A 22,647-nucleotide genomic window follows, 5' to 3' on the forward strand; every position below is an offset into this window, starting at 1 on the left:
TTAAGCTTGAAAAGCGTGGGCATAATTCGAAGTAGCCAGTCTCAGACTGGCTGTTCATTCACAAAGACTTACGTTTAGATTACATGACTACATTTCATAACTGAGATTTGTTTCAAAACAGAACAAGTGTCTCAGAATTCAGGCTTTTGTTTAGATGCTTGATGAGACACCAACAAAGCTACTGAAGAGAAAGCAAAGCAGCAAAGGAAATAATAGGCATTATAGAGTGGACTGCAGGATTCATTGGGATGAGTGGAAAAAAAAGAAAGACGCCAATAATGGAAACTTAAATAGCAGAAAAACTATGTACAGTTAATAGGAAAGAAAGAGTTTATACAAAGGTATTTAACGAACCAGCTTGAGCTCCACACAGGCATGATTTTTAAAGCTAGCATTGGCTGTTAGATGCCCAGCTCCCAAAATCCTTCCAGTGAGAGTGAGGCATTTTGATGCCACACACAAATTTGTGACATCTTCCCCTGTGTATCCAAACACTTCACAAACACTGAAGACATTGCTAAGAGTCAGGGATTTAAGATTTCTTATTTAAGAAAGGGGAAGCAAGGCGGGAATTCCAACACAAGGGGGAAAGTTTCTACAAGCACAGGTAGGATTTAGGATCAACGGAGAAGCTCTGGGGAATGCTGCAGTGCCATTTGAACTCATTATTTCTTTTAGCCGTTCTTCTGCCTATCACTTGGTGCAATGGAACATGAGCCTGTACCTCTGCCATGTCACTGAATTTCACTGAATTTTTTTAGAGTTGGAAGGGACCATAAAGATCATCTAGTCCAACTCCCCTGCCGAAGCAGGATTGCCCAGAGCATGTCAGAGCATGTTACTCAGGACTGCATCCAGGCAGGTCTTGAAAATTTCCAAAGAAGGGGACTCCACAACCTCCCTGGGCAGCCTGTTCAGTTCATGTCAGATGTCAGTTCAGTCCAGTGTAAAAATAAGTTTGCTTTGCACTCAGCTATGATACTGACCTTTAAACTGAAGCTCTAAGCTCCATTCCTCTCTTCAGTAAAACTGGTTTGAAACGAGGGTCGCCCTTCTATCACTCAGCCTGCCCTCCCTTCTCCTCGTCCACTCTACAAGCAACATTATCTGGATTTAAAAAGCTGAGGAGGCAGAGCAAGGAAGACGCACACTACTTAACCTGATAGTTCCTCGATTCAATTCAGCATCTAAGTCCAGAAAGCACAAGAGGGGGCAGCATTTCACCGGGAACTGCTTGAATCTTTACTGCGTCAAAAGGAAACTGCTCTAGAGCCACAGCCCGAGGTGCAGGCAAACACCCCCTTCAGCAGATTCTGCTGCAGAGCAGTGACCTCCTGGGGACTCCGGAAACAGTCATGAGGCTGAGAGGATGACAAGGCAGTGGTTGCAGACAAGCTACAGTCAATCTCACCAGAGAAAACTGTCAGAACTACAAAAAACGAAAATGAAATCTGATGAAACCTTACTCTTCCCTGAACTCCAGCCTCAACCCCCACTATTGACTAGTTTGTCCCTCCAGAAAAAAAGCCACTGTTGTCCCCCAAAGGCAGGCACTTCCTTCCCAGTGCAAAAGCACGATGAAATAATTTCACTGAACGTTAAAATTTGCAAATGTGTAATTTAGGGAAGTTGACAGAGTTGCAAAGGATTATTTTAACATTGTTTATATTACGGGAGATAGAAAAAGTGCACAGATCAGGGCACATCACTGTGATTAGTACGACGCAGGGAAAAGCGAAGGGTAGAAAAGACGACACATTTTTGATCAACACAGAACATCAAAAGAAATGAATAAGACCTGAAATAGCTAACTTTTTGCGGAAGCCATGTTTTGTAACATCCTTGAGCGAGCTTCGTTTAAAACATCTTCCAGGAAAATGACTTCTCCTCTCCGAGTCTTCATCCCTTGAACTAGACCAAAAGACACATGCTGGCACCTGTGTTGAAAAGCAGCAGGACCTAAAATTACATTTTAATCAAGAGAAATGTTTGCAGTGTTTGTTCAGAGCTGGATTCTTACCAGGAAACAGCAATAACAGCTGAATAAATAGTGCTCCGACGTGGGAAGCTCAGTGATATAATCAGTAACTCTCATTTCAGCAACCAAAGCTCCACACTTATTATATAATGGGAAAATTATGATCAGAATTACGATAACCTGGTCATTTGCGTGCTCTTGGGAACCTCTCTCGCTACCAGCTTTAGTACAGAGGACTCAACACAATAAATTGCAATAAATCGAGGAGAGGCAGGATCTAGACAGATCAAATTACTGCGGCAACACAGATTTGTTAATAACATTAGAAAGGGAGTCATAATAATTCTATTGTGGCCACATTAAACTAAAAGTGTAATTAATCATTGCTAATAATAAAGCAGTCATTGCTTCTGCTCACAATAATCCCAAGCATTATTCTGGATCCATAACCTAAAGTAATTTTAGTGCAACTTTAAGCAGCATGAAAGGAGGCAGACTAATATTCCTGATGGCTAAAATCCTATATTTAACCACAAAAGACATGCAGTCTGTCAGAGAGGAAGATGATTTAGTCTTGCAGATCCATTATTGACCTTTGCTCAGATTGCTAACGAGATTGGTAATGACAATGAATAAGAGTGGGGATACATAACCCTGCAATAGGTACTTCAAGCCTGAAGCACAAGTCAAACTTACTTTCAGATCTCTGCTAAAATATCATACTTCAAGAAGTAATCGTTTCATATGAGATCACACAATATCCCAGAAGCTACGCCATAAAGTCTCTGAAAGATTGTTTCCCTTTTTCCCATTTTTACATCAAGTAGCTATGAAAGACCTGTTAAATGAGAGACAGGGCTGTTTTTCACACCCTGAACATGTGGCCCTGCCTCCCTTCGAAAATAAAGCAGGCCAGCAGGAGCGGACATGTAGAGTGAAACTGTTGCTGCCAAGGACCTGAGGCCTTGGCACACGATTCTGAGGGTTTAGTTTTCTTATTTTTTCCTCCTTATTGGACTAGCATTAGTTGGATCCTACAGGCCAAACGTCTGCCCGCACTCTGGAGTTCATTAGTTGCACATCAGCAGCACATCTTAGTTTCATCCAAAATGCCTATATGCTGTGTGCCACAGTGTGGCAGGTGGACAGGAGTGGACAGGAATCAGGAGATTCTCTTCAAAAGAGCACTCCACTGAAATTCCAATGCACCTTACCCATTCTTTAACAACAACAACCGAAAAAAAAGGTATATAATTAAGATTCACAAATACATACCTTTCTGCCCAGTCAAAACCCATGAGCTTCAGTATTTGGAACAAATGTTGGAAGTGATTACTTTGGCTTTTGTCTGTCTAGGGAATAGAATTGGTGCATGTCAGAAAACACTCCAAGTTTGATAAGGATTAGCTTTTAACACACAAACACACACGACCACAGATACTGCCAGTAAGTCACTGCAAGCAGAACTAGGAGCTATGAAGACAGGCAAGATTTGAAAAAATGTAACAGCTGGAGTCTGTGGCAATGGGATTTTGCATCTTGTCAGAAAAAGTAATCTACCTTTTCAAAAATTATTATTCCTAGGTCATGAAGGCAAAGCCATGAAATGAAACCTTGGCACTCTTTAGTTTCACATCATCTGTGAGCTGCCCATCAAACAAAACGTCTCTAGTCTCACTTCAGAACCTTGCTGCTCGTTATATTCCCATGTTTTACATCACCAAACTTTAAGGTTCCTTTGGCTTAGAAACAGAACACCTCTTTAAGCTCGCTGTCTCCAGAACCCACTAGTTTCTTTTGTCTCCAGCGTGACTTGTGGAGCTCTATTTTAAAAAAAAAAAGTATACATGACCACATTTTCATATTAATAACGTATCTTGTGCTTTCTTCCACTTCCAATTACTCTCTCCTATGACTTAAGACAATTTCTGACGGAAGCTTCTTTATGTCTAATGATGATCTTCATTTGTGTTTCTGGCTACAGCTGGTACTATGAAGTTCCTTCTTAGCTAGTTGCTTTGACTACATCACTCAAAGACTCCTTAACCCCTCCTTAAAAAACACTGCTGTGATAACCAAATCACCACTACTTCCTTATTTGTTTGGTGTCCAATAGAGGGAGTGAAGTGCTTATCTGCAGTTTTTTCTTACTAAAAGATCTCACAATACACTTTATATAAAGTTTAGGTTAAGGCCAGCTCACTGCACTGGCCAATGCTGCTTCTCTGTTTCCTCTAGATCTAAATTCATCTCCATTCTCCTTTTTCACGACAGATTATACATTCTATGACAGACACTGGTTTTATTTTGTGTGCACAACAGCATGTCCCTTGCTACCTGGACCACAATCACAGCATTTAAAAGCCTCTTTGAAGGACTGCGGCCTTTTGTGAGTACATATTGTGACAAATCCTGACAATACTCGCTGACAAAAGACTCCAATCCTTCCGAACTTAATTGCTTCTTCGTGACTGTTCACCGAGCAGAATTTTCAGCTAAAACTGAACTAAAAGCAGACTTAATTTTGTAATTACTTGTCTTGACCAGCACATATAGAAATAGCACACAGAATATTTAAAATCATTAACAGAAAATAATCTAATAATAATCTAATAGCTTTTTTTAAATAATCCTTTAAACTCCCATGGAAATAAGAGTGTGAAAAGAGAGGCCAAGATAAGAATACCTATTAGACAGCACAATCTGAATTCCAGGCTTCAGCTGCCCTCCTGAAAACGAAACAGTCAGTAGAGGTAACCTCCCCCCAAAAAACACAATAAACAAAGCCCTGTTCTGTGATCATCTGTGGAAATGACAAGTCAGTGGAAACTTCCCAAAGAAGGAGGAATGTGACTTAACTAAAAAGCGGACTTTAAGCTATCTGGGTATTTAATTTTATGCTTACTGATTCCTCCCCTGAATCATGGTATTTGTAACATTATAGTGGCTTTTGAAAGGGTTGCGCCAGAGAAGATTTATGGGCATTACCAAACACATCATAAAGAACATGCCAGAAACCTACAGATTTTTTCCATGGGTCATTAATTGACTTCACATGATAGAACATGGTTTTAAAAATGTGGGGTTTTTTTTCCTAAAACTGGGAGGGAGAAAATTTAAAAGCATCTTGTGATATGTCTTTGGTAATATTAAAGCAAAAAAAGTTTCACACAAGTGATATAATCTTGCTGTTCATTACTGATACTGCTGGAATTGTTAAAAAGAAAAAAAAATCAAACCAAGAAACAATAAAAAGATTCCCTGTCTACAACTGCTCGAGATGGATTAAGCAGTACTTTGTGTGCGATTTCTACATAATAAAACTGAGGCACTGTTCAAAGCCATAAAAATTTACATTTCAGATAAGATATCAGGACTTTAGAGCGGACTTAGATTCATTTTAGAACATTTATTTCTAAATTAACATTTCACAACCCCTTATAACACTAACAGCTTTTTCTGACTTGTTTAAATATTAATTACAACATTTATATAGAAAATACAATGTCAATTGAGTAAAAGTTCATTTAAAATGAATTGTAATGAATTTTTAAAACAGAATAACTCCAGAGCTGATTTTTCAACTGTTCTGTGGGTCACGAACTGAAACAAACCCAAGAAACACCGCCATGTTGAGGCACAATTGCTGGGCAGAAATGGCATTATTTTACTGCCAAAAATACCATCTCCCACAATCATATTGGGAGCAAGAGGCCCCCTGGATTATTGGCGAGAGTCAGGCTCTAAAGGCTTTGGTGAGTCTAGAATTACTTACCACATAAATCATGGTGTCCCAGCTATGCTTATTCATTCGGTCTATAGCAGCAGCAAGATCTCTGAAAGAGATAATGAGAAACTATTTGGACTTTCACTCAAACATACCTCATTATTTGCCTCTTGGGAAAATAAACTACTCTTATGGAGGGAAGAGAACTGCCAGATTAGAGGGATCCATGTATGTCTTACACAAAAAAGAGGACGTGTCTACTTTGTTCATGACGTATTTGAAATGTTTTTTTAAACCACCAGCTATGAAAATTACTGAGGAAACAGTTCTTATGCACAGAGTAAGTCTGGTTTCTGTCAGCCTACTGGGACAATCAATCAACTGGGAGATCTGAGAGAAACAACCCTCTCCTGAAGAACTAACCCAGTTCTCAGCGCTAGGTTATGTGATAAAAAGCTCATCTTCACACACACAAAGCAGTACAGAAAAACAACTTGTTTGAGTCCCTCCCAGGGCTGTCACAGCAAAGCCACCAGCCCCGTGTCCCCAGTCTGAAACCTACCTCAGGGGTCAGCAGGAACAGCTCTCCAAACCACCTTCTGACTGAGGGAGGTTACTGCCTAAGGGACATGGGACACATGGGATGCAAGGGAAAAGGATTTTGTAATTGCACAAGACTTATTATGAGGTGCTTAGGGGAGGAACCAAAGATGGGAAAAGAGAGGGAGATGATGATGAAAGGGACAGCTGGTTCATAAGCCAATTGCTGATTAGTATGTTTGTCCAGTCCTGCTCTGCACCTGATCAGCACAATCTGTCCTGTCTTCTCACTAAACTCCATTTCAAACTTCTCCTGGGTGAGGGCATCTCTCTTCTGCGTGCACGTGTGTTTGGAGGTCTAAGTAGCAGTAACTGGAGTCGGGGACTACAGCTCATACAGGCCATGCATCTGTGGTGCCAGCAAGTGAAGGGACTGGAGGTAAGTTATATTAACTGACAGCAACTGGAGTCTGACCATGGGTCACAGGGACCAAAGTGACTCTGCTGCCAACAACTGGAGTGAGGGCAACACACGTCCACATGCGATTGACAGCAAATACGAAGCTGAACTAGCTAGGGAGTAGGTGAAGTGCCCTGGAAGCCAGGGAAGTGTGTGTCTTCAAAGATGAGGCACCCAGAGGAGTCTGTACTGGTGGCATCAGGGGCTCCAAGCCAACTGCTGGAGAGACTGTGGGGCCTGGGGGTTGACTGAGAGACCTGTCCGTGTACATGCGTGTCGCTATGGAGGAGGCAACAGGGGAGAGTGAGGATCCAGGGCCAGCCGCTGGAGAGACCGCGTGTCTAAGCACAGTCACCAGAAGGATCCCGTGTCTGTACCAGCAGCTGGAGTGGGGCTATGGGCCTTGGGGGCTCGCGTATCCATGTGCCAGCAACTGGGGAGACCTGGGGATACAGGGGCCAACTAATGGGCAGACTGAGTGTTGGAGCTCAGCTAGAGGAGAGGGATACACATTGTGCATACATATTCTGTACATAAAATACATGTGTATGTTACTTATGTAAATAATTTATATCACATACACACGTGTGTATATATATGCACACATACCTACATGTATATTTCTTCACACTAATAGATCTTCATCCTAATCCTCCAGAGGGGAAGAAAATGAAGCCATTTGTGCTGTCTGAGTGCTGAGCGCCTACTGGGAATAGCTGCTCAGCCTTCCTACTGGTTGGACCTGTGGGCATGGAGCTGCGGCAGCCTTGCCTCTACCTGGCTACAGGGTTCAGCAGCTCCCTAACGTGCAGGATTGACTGCAGCTTCTCTCTAATAGTCTTGTCCTGAAAAGCTGTACACAGATTACCCTTAGGGCTAGACATCCGATTTATTTACATTACTGGCACAAAGAAACTGTTAAGGCTTCCATATTAAAATACCCAAGCGGAATTTTAGGATACTGATGAGAAGGCAGGAAAACAGTGATAAAATTGATGTCAGTGCTGGTGGTCCACTGAGTCAACAAAGACATGGCTGAACAAGCCATTTTTTTCTGCATCACACTATCAACAAACATTTTAAGCAAAGGTCTTTCTAAAACCTTCATTATTTGGCAAGTGTTTACTAGATGAAGAGATCCTAGCTTTATTTTCAAAGTCATTAGCTGGAGAATGTATTATGATTTATGGAAAGAAGAGACTTACTAGCAGACTTCCTAAGGGGAGGAAAAGTATTTAAAAGCAGTAGTTTTTCCTGAGCCATTTCCATCCCATCATAGCTACATTGCTGGTCCCAGTTTCAACTACTCATTCGTCAAGATGTTCCATCCCAGAAATAAAAAGCTTCAATATCTCTACTATCAGTTACAAATGCACTCATGTCCAAAAGTTCGCTGGCAAAACAAATGGCAATGAACAGACATAGGCTTACTTGCCTTGTTATATAAAGAGATGTCCCATCGCTACGCATGACAGTGGAAAACGATGAGAGGTCTTTCTTTTCCGAAAGATCCACAATTCCTGTCCCTTTTCTGTAAGTTGAGAGAAAACACTGCAAGTAACTGCAAGCCAGATCCAACATACAGGTAAGTTCAGATAAGACAGAGGTCAGAAGCAAAAGAAAGGCCTCTTGCCATGGAACCCCCCCTCACTCTAGACAATCTCATTTTTTTCTTTGAATGACTGTCTCCTTTAAGTCTTTTTGAAGACTGTTCCTCTAAGTTTGTTGTAACCACTGCTGATGCCAGGGAACCGCCTGCTCACATTCTGGTGCACTCCATGACTACAGCTTCTGTCCCAGCTCAGCCACGCAGCTCCTTCATCAAGGCAAGAAGCTCATCTAACTTAGCTTGTTAAATGGCACATGCAGCTACCAAACTAATTAAAAGCCTAAGAGGCCATTAGGAATTGAACACTGTCATTGTACCTAATTTGTCATGGCCAGGCTCTCTGCTAGCCACAGAAAAGGCAAACTTAATTTTGAGCTGTGACTGTACAAATCCTGTTGGTCTTCTACTAGAACAGCCACCAAAACCATCTAAAGAAAACTCTTCCCCTTAGATTACATACAAACCTTACTCATCATATCTCATTTGAAATGCAGCTGAGATGTTAAGTAAACTACACCAACAGATTGAATAATGAGTTCATACGTTGTTTTCTGAAGGAGTCCTTTATCCTCCAACATCTTTAGAACCTCCTGGGACTTCTCTTGGTAAAATGATTCTCCAGAATATTCATCAAAGTGCACTCCTAGACGCTGAAAAATTCCAAGAATATCGAAGAAGGGTAACATTGTTAAGATTGAGGCTAATCACTTCTTCAAACTAAGTCAGATGATAGGTCTGTGTCACAGGTCAGACAGAATGCAAAGATTAATTTTATTCCAGGAAATGTCACTTCATTGTTAAAAAGAAAGGATGTCTGGATTTTGATTTAACCGATTTCTGCATTAGATTTAATCACCCCGAGTTGAATACAGTGTTGGATATAATATTCATGAGAAATTAAGTGTAAACTGGATAGAGCAATTAGTAAAAAATTTTGAGGTAGGGACTTGCTGTGCTAGAGGCAAAACCAGCGGACTGCAGAGAAGTTATCTGGACATGAAACCAATCCTATTTTAAAAAGATACTAAAAGAAATTCAAAAAAGCAGGAGCTGCTCACAAACATTGCTGAACACACAGGAATCACCTGTACTAGGAAGGCCGAGGGTACACCTAGGAGAGATAGAAGGACCTTAACTGTCAGAACTGGGTGAAATGTAATAGTACAAAAGACAAGGTTTTTAACTGAGGCCAACAAAGTTGTTAGTCCATCAGCTCAATACTTAGTGGTTTGAAAAGGGATTGGGAGAGAAAGATCTAGCTGTACCAGTCATCGCGTGATCAATGAGGAGTGACCATCGTCACGCAGCTGTATACACATCCCCAACACCTGCTTACCCAAACAGGGCAGCTTTACACTTGAATTATCAAGGCTGTGTCTCACTTCGATCTTAACTTAAAGTACTTGGCATGAATCCAGTGATGTATTTCAGGGAAGAAATTAAAGCACAGCCAGGTTATCTGGATTATTGAGGAAGGGACAGGCTGTTTCCAACTTAGCAATCAGGGATGAAAGAAGACATGACCAATTTCTACACATACATCAAGAGGAAGGAGATGGTAAAGTGCAATTTTAAGTAAAGAGTAATACTGGAAGAAGGAAGTGGTATAAAACGAGTCACAAATTCTTTGGTGCTGCAAGTTAGAAAAAAAAAAAAATTAATCCCATCAAAACTGGGCATCCATTCCAGAATTCCATTGCAAGAGTGTGGGAAAGAAAAGCACTAGCTGTTTTTCAGATGGACTCGGTTCTTGAGTAAGATTACACAGTATTAATACCAAGAGACTGGATTCAGGGAAAGGTGTATCTCGCTCCTGTTTCCCAAATCCATAAGGTTCATTTTGTGGTCAGCAGCACAAACATTTCCCACAAAACAGTGGACACCGTCTCCATTCTTGAGATTACAGCATGCAACAGATGGTTGGGTTGCATCAACCCAACCTGCAAGTAACTTCTGCACTGATTCCTGCTGTAAACTCCTGCTGCTATGTCTTACACTCCATTTAATACGCAACATACACAGCTCTGCACTATAACATTAGATCAGAAACGTCAAAACAGAGTTATCTCCTAATAAAATTTATTACACGGAAACTGTTAAATTTAGCGGGTTGTTGCTGACTTCAAAAATAAAGCAAAATTGAACGATATTTATTTAATGCTGATTTGCTTTGCTGCTTAGCACCATAGTCCTACCTTCAGGGCTTCTGAGAAGGGAGAATTAGTCTAAAGGCTAATTACATGGACTTCATTAAATAAAACGTATCTAGGGTGTCAGCAACTGAAGTGATGGTCTGCTTGGATGTTAAATCAACTACCGCGCTTTTTCCAAACAGAATGGGGCACAACCTGACATGATAAGAAACATCTTCCCCACAACACTGTAAAGTTTACTGAAAAGGCAAGGAATTGACAAAATTACAGCAACCTCTGTTCCTAAGTCAATTTAGCAGTCTCTTGGATGAAAAGGTGCTGTGCACTGTCAATTAGATTGATGGAGCAACACGTAAAAAGAGACTATTTAACCAACAACACAGAAAAAGCAGTGAATGATTTGTACCTTATAAATTCGGATGTATTCCTCAATACTCAAGTCTCTAAATTGTTTCCAAAGTGACAATGTCTGCTCATCATGTTCCTCCAGTTTTCTAAAGAAATCCTTAGCCAGCTCTTTCGTGTTTTCATCTTCTGCTGCTTTGTTAATCTGCACATACACCTAAAATACAATGGCAATGAAAATGCTGAAGAAGTCTAATCTTCTCCAGTAAAAATAAGCAAAATTCTACAAGAACAAGAAAAATACATTTAAAGGTGACATTTGTAATGTCAAAATTTAAAAGACATGTTAAAGGAACACATTTAAAGGACGAATGAGCAGTCCAAACTCCAACAGGAAAATGTGCAGCTTATCTTGAAACAAGACCGATGCCATAATTCCTTACTGCTGTCGCTATCGTCCCCCTCGTAACCTTGAAACAACTGCAACAGCAGAGTATGGAAAAACTAATTTATGCATTAAAGAGAAACTGTCACAGACTTCTAAACTAGAGACTTTTCTTCAGAGGACTACAAAATTGACACTTATAATAATTGCACTGCCTAAAAAAAGCATTGCAAACTTGTATTAGCCAGGTTTACCTATGTACAGCTAATTTGGATCTCCTGTTCATTAACATACTCCTTTACATCTAAAGGCCAAATATTCACCCAGACAATGATTCCTTGCTTTCCACATGTAGCATCTTGAAAGCCCATGGAAGAATTATTAAAAAGTTAAAGTACTATGTAAAAATAATTAAATTAGTTAGTGGTTATGCTATATATTTAGACCCAAATAATTCAACTCAATTGCTGGTGGGCACGGTGGGCAACCAAGAGAGCAACCTCCTGCAATGAAACAACCTTCCCTACTGCTGAAAGGCATTTCCTGAGAGCCTGTCAGCAGAAACCGCACCTTTTAACGCTCCTGGCTCTTCCAGAGTCATGGAAGAAAGGAGAGCATTCTGCAGAGCCAGAACAGTATTCTGGAAAGTGACGGTCACTCACTATGAGATGCAAACCACTTTAAAGATCCTTTTCCCCAACCGCAGTGAACTATGTATTGAACAACAGAAATTAAATATTACTCTAAAAATACTAGCAACAAGAGGATTTTTACACCATATGTGCCACTTCTTTTCACAACTTTGGTAACCAACATACTCCAGCATCAGATGCGAGACTCCATTTCCACTGCACAGTGAGGTCAGTGGTCACCTACGCCCAGTTAAGATAGTTGACACCGGTCAAGCTGGCTGTGGTGGCAGCAGCAATCGATGCAATCTAAGTATCCATATGATTACCTCCCTTACGGGGTGTATTTTTCAGCCTAATGAAACCTGTCTCTGCCGCCATGGCCTAGTGAAAACCGTCTGGGCTGCTATGGCCCAGGCTAGCACTGGTCCTTCAGGCCAGGCCATTTAAATCCAGCACGAGTCTCATGATGATCCTGCAGACACAGCACTCTGGACAAAATTTACAGCTAAGTCATGAACTGCTCTCTGAAGTCTCTATTTGGTCTTCTCTGAACTTACCTCAAAAAGGTGTTGTAAAGGACTGGACTTTAGCTTTTCTTTGTTGCCAAAGCGTTGGAAACCAACGCCCAATAAGCCTTGAATAACAAATACAGAGTTAGACAACAGCTCACAGTATATTGTTTTGTTTAGTTGTTTTCATAAGCAAGTCTTAACACCGTATGTAATAAAATAAATGCCTTACATTTTTAAGCAATATACTAATGCATGCTACAAAAACCAATCAAAAGCATAGCCTATTATTCCACTGCATGGAAAAAAAACCCACAACAACAAAACAAAACTATAATAGCTATAAAGTAGTAAGAAATACTACATTGATTTCTCAGTTCCTCATAAATGCAATTTGTGGTTTTGGACTCATAGAGAAACTTATCTTTTACACAGCAACCAACTGTAAATGAGAAGCCACACAGTGAAAACTGTCCAGCAACAGAGCACACTCAAAACTCCTTGATTGGCTTCCTCCCTTAATAGTATTATCACGTCAAGGACAATAGAAACTGGGACACAAGATGGTATTCCACATACCACTCATGCAACGTTTTCAAGGGAACTTTTTGCTGCATGCTGAGAATATGCAGCTTTTTTTTTTTTTTCCACATGTCCAATTTGGCTTCAGCACATTCTGAAAATCATCTGAAAGGGCAAGAAATCCAAACCCCAATCTTTTTGTCTAAATCAGAAGAGCCCATTAACTCCTTCAGTAACCTAGAAATACTAACCCGGCAGCCTCTTAGATTTTCTGAGGCTCTTTTTAAGGCCATCTCATTCCTCTGAGCTGACAAGGCCCAGGACTGACGTGAAGACAGCATCTGAGGAATAAGTATAGAGATATCCCTTTGCAAAGCCCTCTGCAACTAAACAAAGAGCATTGTCTCAACAACTTCCCTCTTAGAACACTGAGTGCAATAGAAGCCGTGGCAGGCTTAGGCAAGAAAAAGAAGTTAAAGTTTAGGAAATAAAATGAGTCTAATCCTACTGAAAAGGAGTTTCTTTAAGGACAGCTTGTTCGATGAGCAATCAGAGCTTGATGTCCTAATGATCTCTCTTTAATATTAGTGTACCTACACATTCCAATTTTCAATGCTGGCTTCACACTCCAACCTCCAACAAGGCTGCCAGTTTTTATTCAACCCAAACACATCCTTCCACATATTTTCGTCTTCCCCAAACTAACCCCAGCTCTTGTTACACTCACCAATTATTGGCAAGATGCAGCATGTGTTGGGACTGATTCTGACTTAGATGCCGAATGGTTAGCCAGAAGGCTAAACACACGAGTTAACCTTCTCTCCCCGAGGGCATTACATTGTATTTCTACCCGTACTCGGCTGCCAACTGTCACTGTATCAAAAGAAATTTGTTTTCTTGGAGACATTCTTCTTTGTCAGATCTGGCTGAAGTTGGCCAATGGGTTCAAAATTTATTAGGAGCAGAGTGACAGGAAGACAGACGGACAGACAGCGTGACTGCATAAGCTCTGTTACCTTAAGAAACCTGCCCCAAAACCGCCTAAAGGTTGAGGACTTCTCTGCCATGTTTCAGCAAAATATGTTTTCAATTATAGTGTTTCAGAGCCTCTGACAATAACAGTTGTAATAGAAATGCTGACAGATCGTTAATTATAGCACTGCTTCTGGGAAAGGACCATTATAATAATATTCCTATGCTATAATTTTGTGAAGCACGACTATATTATTTGCTATAAGACCTGTCATACAGTTGAGCTGAGCCAGCCCAAATAAAGAGGGGAGCACACATTTTGCGAGAAACAGTTGGAACTACCAGGTCAAAAGCATGACTCTAACAGCTGTGGGCTGGACAACAGGTACACACGTAAATAACAGGCAATGTCATCTTTATACATTCTGGAAACTTCGTATTAAAATACATAAAATTCCTGATATTCAGACTTAGGAGTACAATTTAGTATCTTCAAAGACAGAGTGAGTGAGGTCAGTTGAGAAGCCCTTTAACCACATTGCATTTCATTGCTTAATTGTCGTTGCCACATTCGTTATACAATAACATAGTGATAAAATCATGTCCAAGGGGCAAAAATGAATGAAATATGCAATGATGAAAAGTATTGAATTTTAGGTGAACTCATTCTGTATTCAGTTTCTACGAAACAAATCCTAAGTGAAGAAAAGCTCTGCTATAAACTACTCTTTGATCAGAAACAGGATTAGGAAAGAGGAGCTGCAGAGGAAATAATTTAACAAAAGAAAAGATATTCTATTACTGTTCTCACAGTCACAAGAATGTTTCACTCAACTGTCTAAAACCCAGGAACTGACTCTAGAAGGAGAATAGGTAGAACTGAATACATTTTAATTACGTTATCTACACTGCTGAATCTGAATACATAAATGGAGTAAAAGTAGGGTATTTACACTAAGGTTTTAAAACAGCTCTGTTCATAAAGTTGATTCATTAAAGCCCCCATAAACAGTGGTACCAGTGAAACTGAAGGGGGCAACATAAGGGCTGGAACGAGCAAGAGTGACTGCTTCATAGACATTGCACTTTGTGTTTGCCATTTAAAAGTAAATATATGGACACTGTTTTCAGAACCTACCTCTTAAAGGGAGACTGAATATTTTGGGGGAAGTGTTGGGATATCTTTAAAGATACAAACTCTCTGGGCCTCAACATGCCAAAATGCAGTTGCTGTGGAAGTTGATTATGCTCTATAAATAATGAACTCATTTCCAGAGGGAACAAAAAAACCAAAAAACAAACAGATAAAGAAAAGGCCACAACACACACAAAGACAACCAACTACAAAATACACATTTTGGTAAAATTACTGTATTGTTATGTACAAGTGTGACATAGGTGTTAGCAAGCTTACTCTTCCCCAACTGTTACCCATGCAAAACCTGAGTAAGGAAGACAGTATCCCAGTAGACATGCAACAGCTACTGTAATATGTATGTATTTCATCTGGAGGCAGCAACACAAGTCTCTTCAGCTATTTGAGCTCCACAGGTATAACCAGGACACTCAGAAAATATTTATATTATTTATACTATCCTTTCAAAATGACACATACGTAATCTGAGAGGAGCTACTGACGGACAGAGGCACTGTTGGGTAAATTTTCTCCTGTTATTTCTTGTACAGTAGTACAGGTCACACTGCTGATGAATCATTCTGGATTGTTTTGTTCATATATTAAGGAGGTTAACTACACATTACATGCATGGAAACACAGTATTACTTTTTACAAGCCCAGAGTGAATCCAATGGGCCTGCAAAAAACTGAAGCTGGAAACCTAGACCTATACAGTAAAAAAGGGAACAGGAGAAACAAATATCAAAACATACCAAACTGCATGCCCCAGTCACCAAGGTAGTTTATTCTTGTTACTTCATGTCCCAACGCAACTTTGAGATTTGCTATAAAATTCCCTGTTAAGTTAAAAAAAAAAAAAACCAAAAGGTATTATTATTATTCAGTCGTTAAGTAGAGAACACCAAGTCCTGAATCTCTATACACTGCTGGAGCTGTACTGAGCTCTGCACTTGCCACTCTATGCGGCTGATATACTCCAAACTTACCATATCATATACGTGTTACTACAACAAAACCCCTTCATCTTTCTCCTGAGCGTAGCTACGACCATAGAATTACAAAAACGAAATACCTGCACCCCTTCCTCTATTTTCCTGTGCTTCGAGGGTACCTTTTGATTACTGACATAAAAGGATGCAGAAAGCTTTCTCTTCTGCTGCTATTATAACACCCTATCATAGCTTGCAATTTACAATTCTTTCTCTTACTACTGGACAAACATTGATCTACAGAACTATTTTTGAAAATGTTTTGGTTTTTTTCTTACAGCAAAGGGTCCAGGAATGGAACACAAAGAGCCAAAAATATGTAATTTCACTCAACTATCAGTCCACGAAGAGGCAGAATTATCAACTTTATGTAATTAATAATTACACCTGATACCTTAAATATAATTAAAAACTAATACATTATTAGCTGCACAGATGCTGTAGAATCTTCTGCTAATAACCTACTAGTTTTTACTCTGAGAGAGGGAAAGGAAGGAGAAATAACGTTTTCCATTAGAGTACTGCATAATAAACCTATTAATTATGCCATTACTAATGACAGCTATTGTGTTAGTAATACTGGCATAAAGTAATTAACATATAAAGGCAAGCTTTTTGCAAGACAGCCACCAAGACATAACTATCTGACTGCTCTGCAGTCCGGTGCAAATTGGAAATTTAAAATTCAAAGTACTCTCCTAACACCTCAATGAAAACTGCCCTGGGTGTCTTTGTCAAACAATTTCAAACTACTTTATTTAATGTTCGCACCCATAAAACTATATTAGGTGTGACTTAATAAATCTATCAGCAACACATCCCGCTCTTTTCCTCACTGCATAATGAGAAAAAGGTTTTTAATTAGTAAGTCAAACCTGATACAGCCACTCCACTAGAGTGAGAGGCTAGCAGGGCTCCCCTGACAAGTGAAACAGGAAGGCAAAGCAGCCCTTTTAAGAGGCAGATAAACGCACACTTACCTACTATTGTGGAACGCAAGTGTCCTATGTGAAACTTTTTGGCAATATTAGGGGAGCTGTAACAAATTTTCACAAATCATGTTTGTTCAATGTACAAGACTGTCAGATCATCAAGTCAAAAGTATTCAGCTCATGCATATGGCAGAAGAACTGAAATAAAACCACAATTTTAAATTTTCCCTTTGAAATTCCCTGATTAGCTTCTGTTCTAGACAGCAAATTTTTCTATCCAGCCAGCTTTTCCTCCAAACAACCCCACACCAAAGAACCTCCCAAAACCCAGCTACACTAGTGACAAAGGACTTACATCACCTTCTCACTTTTTACGTTTTGGACACAGGGATCATTCTCGTCATACCTTTATTAGAGATAAATCTCATACCAGAACAGAGGAGCTTGTGTACAAGAATCAGTAACTAAAATCACATCTTCTTCTACCAACAGTGGCCCACAAAAAAACAAAAAACAAATTGTATCCACAACTGTTTACCCCCGATAATAAAATGGAAGTTCAGCTACGAAAATTCACCCTCCAAATTAAAGCCAAGTGCTTACTTTCCATGACTATGGAATTCTGCAGAGGGAGTGTAAGTGAACAAAAATACATAAAGAGGTCTGAGTCAGCCACTCTTCATTCCATAAGCAGGTGACCATAAACAAAATTGCACTGGACAGGAATTTTGGAGCCAGCAACTGAGAAGAGTTAGCAAGACAAATGCCTGGCTGCTTTAGCAAGTTAGCGGGTATTAAGGTGTATTAAGGTGAAAAAATAAGCCAGTTAGTGGCTGAAAATTCAGATGATGTTTCCTGATAACAAAATAAAAGAAGCCTACTTAAAAACTAAATGCTATTATACGCTAAATGAGAATACTCTTAGTGGAGGGCAGTGTGAGGCATGAACTCTTTGAATACCAAAAATATCTTCTGGGAAAAAGCCTCAATTCCCTAAACATCACTTATATTCTACTTGGCAAATCTACCAGAGTATCAAAAACAGCTGAATATAATACCGTAAATATGGTTTAACTTCACAGGCCTCACACATTACAGCTATGACTACCAATCAGCACACAAGGCAATTTTCTCAAAGGACTCATCACACACACTTACCTGAACTCAATCACTGCCTTTTGTCTCGGCACCGTAGAGAAAAGTTCACTTTTGATTCCATACTCTAAGCCATCTTTCAACACCTGCTGCAACACTGTCTAAACCACAAGGAAGGAAAAAAAAGAAAGGAAAATATGTTTCAACAACAGAAAGCCTGATCAGGAAAACTGTTTAACAATCACACAAGAGCCTGACCCCACAGCCTTTGTTCACATTAGCAATTAGGCGGCTGCTCTGCTAAGCAAACAAGATCTCATGTGCAGATGAAAATGCAATTAACTTTTGAAAGCTGCATCCGGTCAATTAAAAAGTTAGAGAAACTATAGGCAGAGATTTTGGTGGAAAAAACCCGTAAGTGGAAAGGCTAGACTTTATCATTTTTTACTTACATAACATGAAAGGGCAAGAGAACAACCCGGGGATAACTGGTGGGCAGGAAAGGAAACTAAGTCCAAGAATGTGGGTAGAACAGTGACCTCATGTAAAATGAAAGAGTTCTCACGTAAACAGGGTTCCAAACAGGACTCTCGCCTCTCCTAATTTAGGTAATGCTTTTTAAAATAAAAAGAGTACCTTGTAGAACTAGACCATAGATTTGGATGAAAAAGGAGGAGAGCTTGTGAGCAGTAAACTTGACTAGAGAATTGACCTCATTGTGCAGCCACTGTGTGTGTACCTTAACGCACATGAAATATAGTACTCACCTTTGCTAATAATTCCCTGTTTATTGTAAAGTTCACTGTTCCTGGACCAGCACTGATTTCACTCACTACAGCATCACATTTTAGCTAGAAGAACAAAACAAAACAGAAATTCTATATGAAAATAGCTTAATTGGAAAATTGTAGTTCAATCCATTATAAATATTAATTTAATCCAGTATAAACATTAAATATTATTTATTTGTTTGAAACAACCACAAGTAGATCGTTTAATCAATCTTGCTGGAAAAGGAATGATTTTATTATTTCCAATCCATGCTGCTTCTTTTTTATGCTGTAGTTAGTCTTAACACCTCAGCTGCTACCATTTCCCAGACTAACACACCTGAAAAAAATTGCTGTTCTAAGAAACCTTCATTTCAAGCAGTTAAGGATTTGAAAATCTGGCCTGTCTGACCCACAAGCTGGATTTCTCCATTGCCATCTCAGTGCTGGATTTTGCTGTCTTTGATTTTTCAAGCCACTACATACTCGATTTTTTTCCTCAAGTTTCGGGCAATAGATCAGACCATGAAATACCCTTTAGATACCCTTGCAATGTCACAAATATTTTTTACTCTCAATCTACTTGAAAACAATAATTTCACAAGAACCATAACTAAAACTGCTTCTCCAATTCCCTGTGAAGATTTTGTGTACAATTATACTAGGTGCAGTCAGTAAACTACTCTGACCCAAACAGATGCATGGAGAAAGAATACCATTTCTTGTTGCACCTCTGGTCTGTAAGTTTGTTATTTCATCAAATATACAAGATTAATGCATTAGCATACCCTTTCAGCTAGCTTCTGAGCTTGAAGCGGAAGATCTTGTGCTAAGCAATTACTAGAAATGTCTTCTGTTACAGAAGCAATGGAAAGCTGGAAATCAGCAACATGCCTGAAAAAAAGAACAGATGAAAATCAGAAAAAAAAAAAAACCCTTGTTGAAATGTTGGGGAGATTTGGCAGATCCAAGCTGACTCTGCATATGACAAGTCTACTTGGCAAACATAAACCAGTCAGAGATACATTAAAGTTCACTATGTTTAGAAAGCTGTAATAGAAGGCCAAATATTACCTTTGCTCTAACTAATACAATTGGAAAGCAGATATGGTGAGAACACCATTTCAGAATGAACAAAAATTATGCTCACAAATAAATGTAATTTACTTGCTAACATCATTACACCTCTCAAGCAGGACACTGAAAAAAAAAATCCATCATAACTTCACATTGGTTCCAAGCAGTTTTACATTCAGATCACTAATGCTGAAACATTTGCCATTCAACCACTGCCCATAATTTGTACAGCTTCTTAAGCAATTATTTGTTTTGAGCTCGCTTGAAAAAAACCAGTGATTTAATTAGATTTAGGTATCTTCTTATAATTGGATTGGTATACTAGCTTTGGTTTGTTTTTTCTGTATTTCTTTTTCCCTAAAGTCCTGGTAAGCTTTTGCAATAATAAGCACAACAAAAAATAATTAAACATGACATAATATTGGATGATAAAATGTAAACACTACCGTTTTTTGGAGACTGGAACTGCAGATATGGACTTTATTAAATTTTCTGGTGGCAGATCCAAAACCTTTGAAAGCTAAATATGAAATAAAGAACAAAGTGGCATAAGCAAAAGAGATCCAGGAAAAATACTGCTTTCTGTTTAAATACTCGTGGGGGACGCATCATTTAGATCTGAAAGCAAATTTCAACCCAGGTAAAAAAGCAAGTATTTATTATCTATTATAAGCAATACAAAAAAAATCACAGAACGGTTTGAGTTGGAAGGGACCTTAAAGATCATCCAGTTCCAACCCCCCTGCCATGGGCAGGGACACCTCCCACCAGACCAGGTTGCCCAAAGCCCCATCCAGCCTGGCCTTGAACACCTCCAGGGATGGGGCATCCACAGCTTCTCTGGGCAACCTGTTCCAGTGTCTCACCACCCTCACAGTGAAGAATTTCTTCCTAATATCTATCTCAATCTCCCCTCTTTCAGTTTAAAACCATTACCCCTTGTCCTATGGCTCCACTCCCTGATCAAGAGTCTCTCCCCATCTCTCCTGTAGCCCCTTTAGGTACTGGAAGGGGCTCTAAGGTCTCCCTGATGCCTTCTTTTTCCACGCTGAACACCCCCAATTCTCTCAGCCTGTCCTCACAGCAGAGGGGCTCCAGCCCTCTGAGCATCTTCGTGGCCCTCCTCTGAACTCACTCCAGCAAGTCCATGTCCTTATGCTGGGGGCTCCAGAGCTGGACTCAGTAGGGGGTCTCACAAGAGCAATACAAACACAAGAGATCTTAGAAAAAGCGAGACAAAACACCACGGAGAGGTCTTTTGATTTGTTTATTTCTCCCATGAAGGATTCCATCAAACCCCTTCATGCCTTTAGCGGCTTATCCCGCACTTCGTACGCAGGGGACGAGGAGGCCCCCTACCACGCCAGGACCTCACTAATAGGCTACAAACGGCCGCATTCTTGCCAAGATGAAGAGACTCCCGATGAAACGCCCACAGGGAGAGGGAAACGGCGTTAAGGCTTTTGGCACGGCAGGCAATACAAGGGACGGTGAGGAGACTGGGGGGGGACGGCCACAGCGGCCTCCTCAGCGCTCTCGCCGAGGGCTCCCCTCACAGGCCGCCCCCGAGGGGCGGGGCGGCGCAGCCCACGGGCCGGGCCCACTGTAAGAGGATGGGGGGGGGCGGGTAACGGAGGTAGTGGTGTTTGGGTGAGGGCGCAAAAGGGGAAGGTTCGGTTATGGCGCGCCCCTCCTCCGAGCAAGCCGCGGGAGGGAGCGGCGTACCTGGGAAGCGATGCTCCTCCGAAAGGAACAGGCTGCCATGGCTGCGCCGCCGGGCGGAAGGCCGCAGCCGCCCCTTCCCACCGCCCTCCGTTCCGCCCGCCCAGGGGCGGGATGGGTCGTACCATCCTCACACCGGGGGGGGGGGGGGAGGGGGGAAAGAAGAGCCCGTCGGTCCCTCTTAGCGCCTAGGAGGTGTGGGGAGGCGGAGGGCTGTCCCACCGCGCAGGGGAGGTGGCGAGAGCGGCGAGGCGAGCCCAGCCCAGCCCTTCAGGCCGGAGCGTTTCACCGGAGCTAGGCCGTCGTTCCCGGAGGGCTCCTCCCCCTGCGGCTGCGGTGGCGGCGGGGCGACCTGTCCGGTACCACTGGGCCTGTGTGGCGCCGGAGGGGCGACATGAGCACGTGCTCCGTCTCCAAGGTGAGGGGAGGGGGGGGGAACGGGGGGCGGCCGCCGCCGCCGCCGGGTTTCGCTCCCGCCCGGGGCCCCGTACGGCGGGCGGGCGGGCCCAAAGCTCGGCGGGATAGGGGCTTCGTCCGGCCTGAGCGGCCCCCTCCGAGCCGTTCCCGCCGGGCGGCGTGAGGAGCAGAGGGCGGTGGTGCGGGAGGAGCTGACCCGCAGGGTTGCCCTGCCTCTGCTCCCCATCCTATCCCCGTCCGCTGCCGTTTCCGCAAGCTAATTTAACGGGGGAAAAAAAAAAAAAAAAATCAAAAATAAAAGCCCTGTCACTCACACGTAACGTTAAACACCCGTTATCACCTTAATACTCCTGAGCTGAAGGCTTTCATCCGGCCCGCAGTCGGGGTTGGCGGCAGGGACAGTGCATTCGTCAGTGTTGATGGGCAGTGAGATTTAAAATGTGGCATTTGGACGTTTAACTGCACTCCCGTCTGGCTTGATGGCACAGTGCAGAGTAGCAGTGGTTCACGGCGGGAAGGGGTGCGTTTTATCATGGGGAAGGCTCCTCTCCCTTACTTTGTTTTTCACCGAGTTGTGATGTGCGGCTGGGTCCTCCCCTGTGGATGTCGCTGTGCAGGTTATTACCCTTAGTACTAAAGGGAATTACTTCCAAACAAAGTTAAAACTTAATCCAA

General features: G+C 41.5%; 2 protein-coding genes across 4 annotated transcripts in view; one reads left to right on the plus strand and one right to left on the minus strand.

Annotated features, from left to right (window-relative positions):
• The window catches only part of RARS2 (arginyl-tRNA synthetase 2, mitochondrial), a 33,300-nt gene extending 11,617 nt beyond the window's left edge, over positions 1-21,683 (minus strand). Inside the window, exons 1-14 of the mRNA XM_074150230.1 lie at positions 21,559-21,683; positions 20,280-20,353; positions 19,545-19,650; positions 18,754-18,837; positions 18,050-18,147; positions 16,940-16,995; positions 15,723-15,806; positions 12,387-12,463; positions 10,874-11,029; positions 8,858-8,964; positions 8,141-8,236; positions 5,754-5,814; positions 3,254-3,330; positions 1,813-1,937 (exon numbers count right to left, since the gene is read on the minus strand). Of these exons, the coding sequence (XP_074006331.1) occupies positions 1,813-1,937; positions 3,254-3,330; positions 5,754-5,814; positions 8,141-8,236; positions 8,858-8,964; positions 10,874-11,029; positions 12,387-12,463; positions 15,723-15,806; positions 16,940-16,995; positions 18,050-18,147; positions 18,754-18,837; positions 19,545-19,650; positions 20,280-20,353; positions 21,559-21,597 (1,240 nt within the window). The 5' untranslated portion in view covers positions 21,598-21,683. The remainder of the gene's footprint in view (positions 1-1,812; positions 1,938-3,253; positions 3,331-5,753; positions 5,815-8,140; positions 8,237-8,857; positions 8,965-10,873; positions 11,030-12,386; positions 12,464-15,722; positions 15,807-16,939; positions 16,996-18,049; positions 18,148-18,753; positions 18,838-19,544; positions 19,651-20,279; positions 20,354-21,558) is intronic.
• Positions 21,684-21,713: 30 nt separating this feature from the next.
• ORC3 (origin recognition complex subunit 3) overlaps positions 21,714-22,647 on the plus strand; it is a 37,929-nt gene continuing 36,995 nt past the window's right edge. For 2 of the 3 annotated variants that reach the window (XM_074150112.1, XM_074150111.1), the window contains exon 1: positions 21,781-21,973. In XM_074150112.1, coding sequence (XP_074006213.1) covers positions 21,950-21,973 — 24 coding nt within the window. In that variant the 5' untranslated portion in view covers positions 21,781-21,949. Of the gene's footprint in view, positions 21,974-22,647 lie in introns of all 3 variants that reach the window. The other variant, XM_074150110.1, reaches the window with a different exon arrangement.

Source organism: Numenius arquata, chromosome 7 (genome assembly GCF_964106895.1).
Source record: "Numenius arquata chromosome 7, bNumArq3.hap1.1, whole genome shotgun sequence".
In the NCBI taxonomy this organism is placed as follows: Eukaryota; Metazoa; Chordata; class Aves; order Charadriiformes; family Scolopacidae; genus Numenius; species Numenius arquata.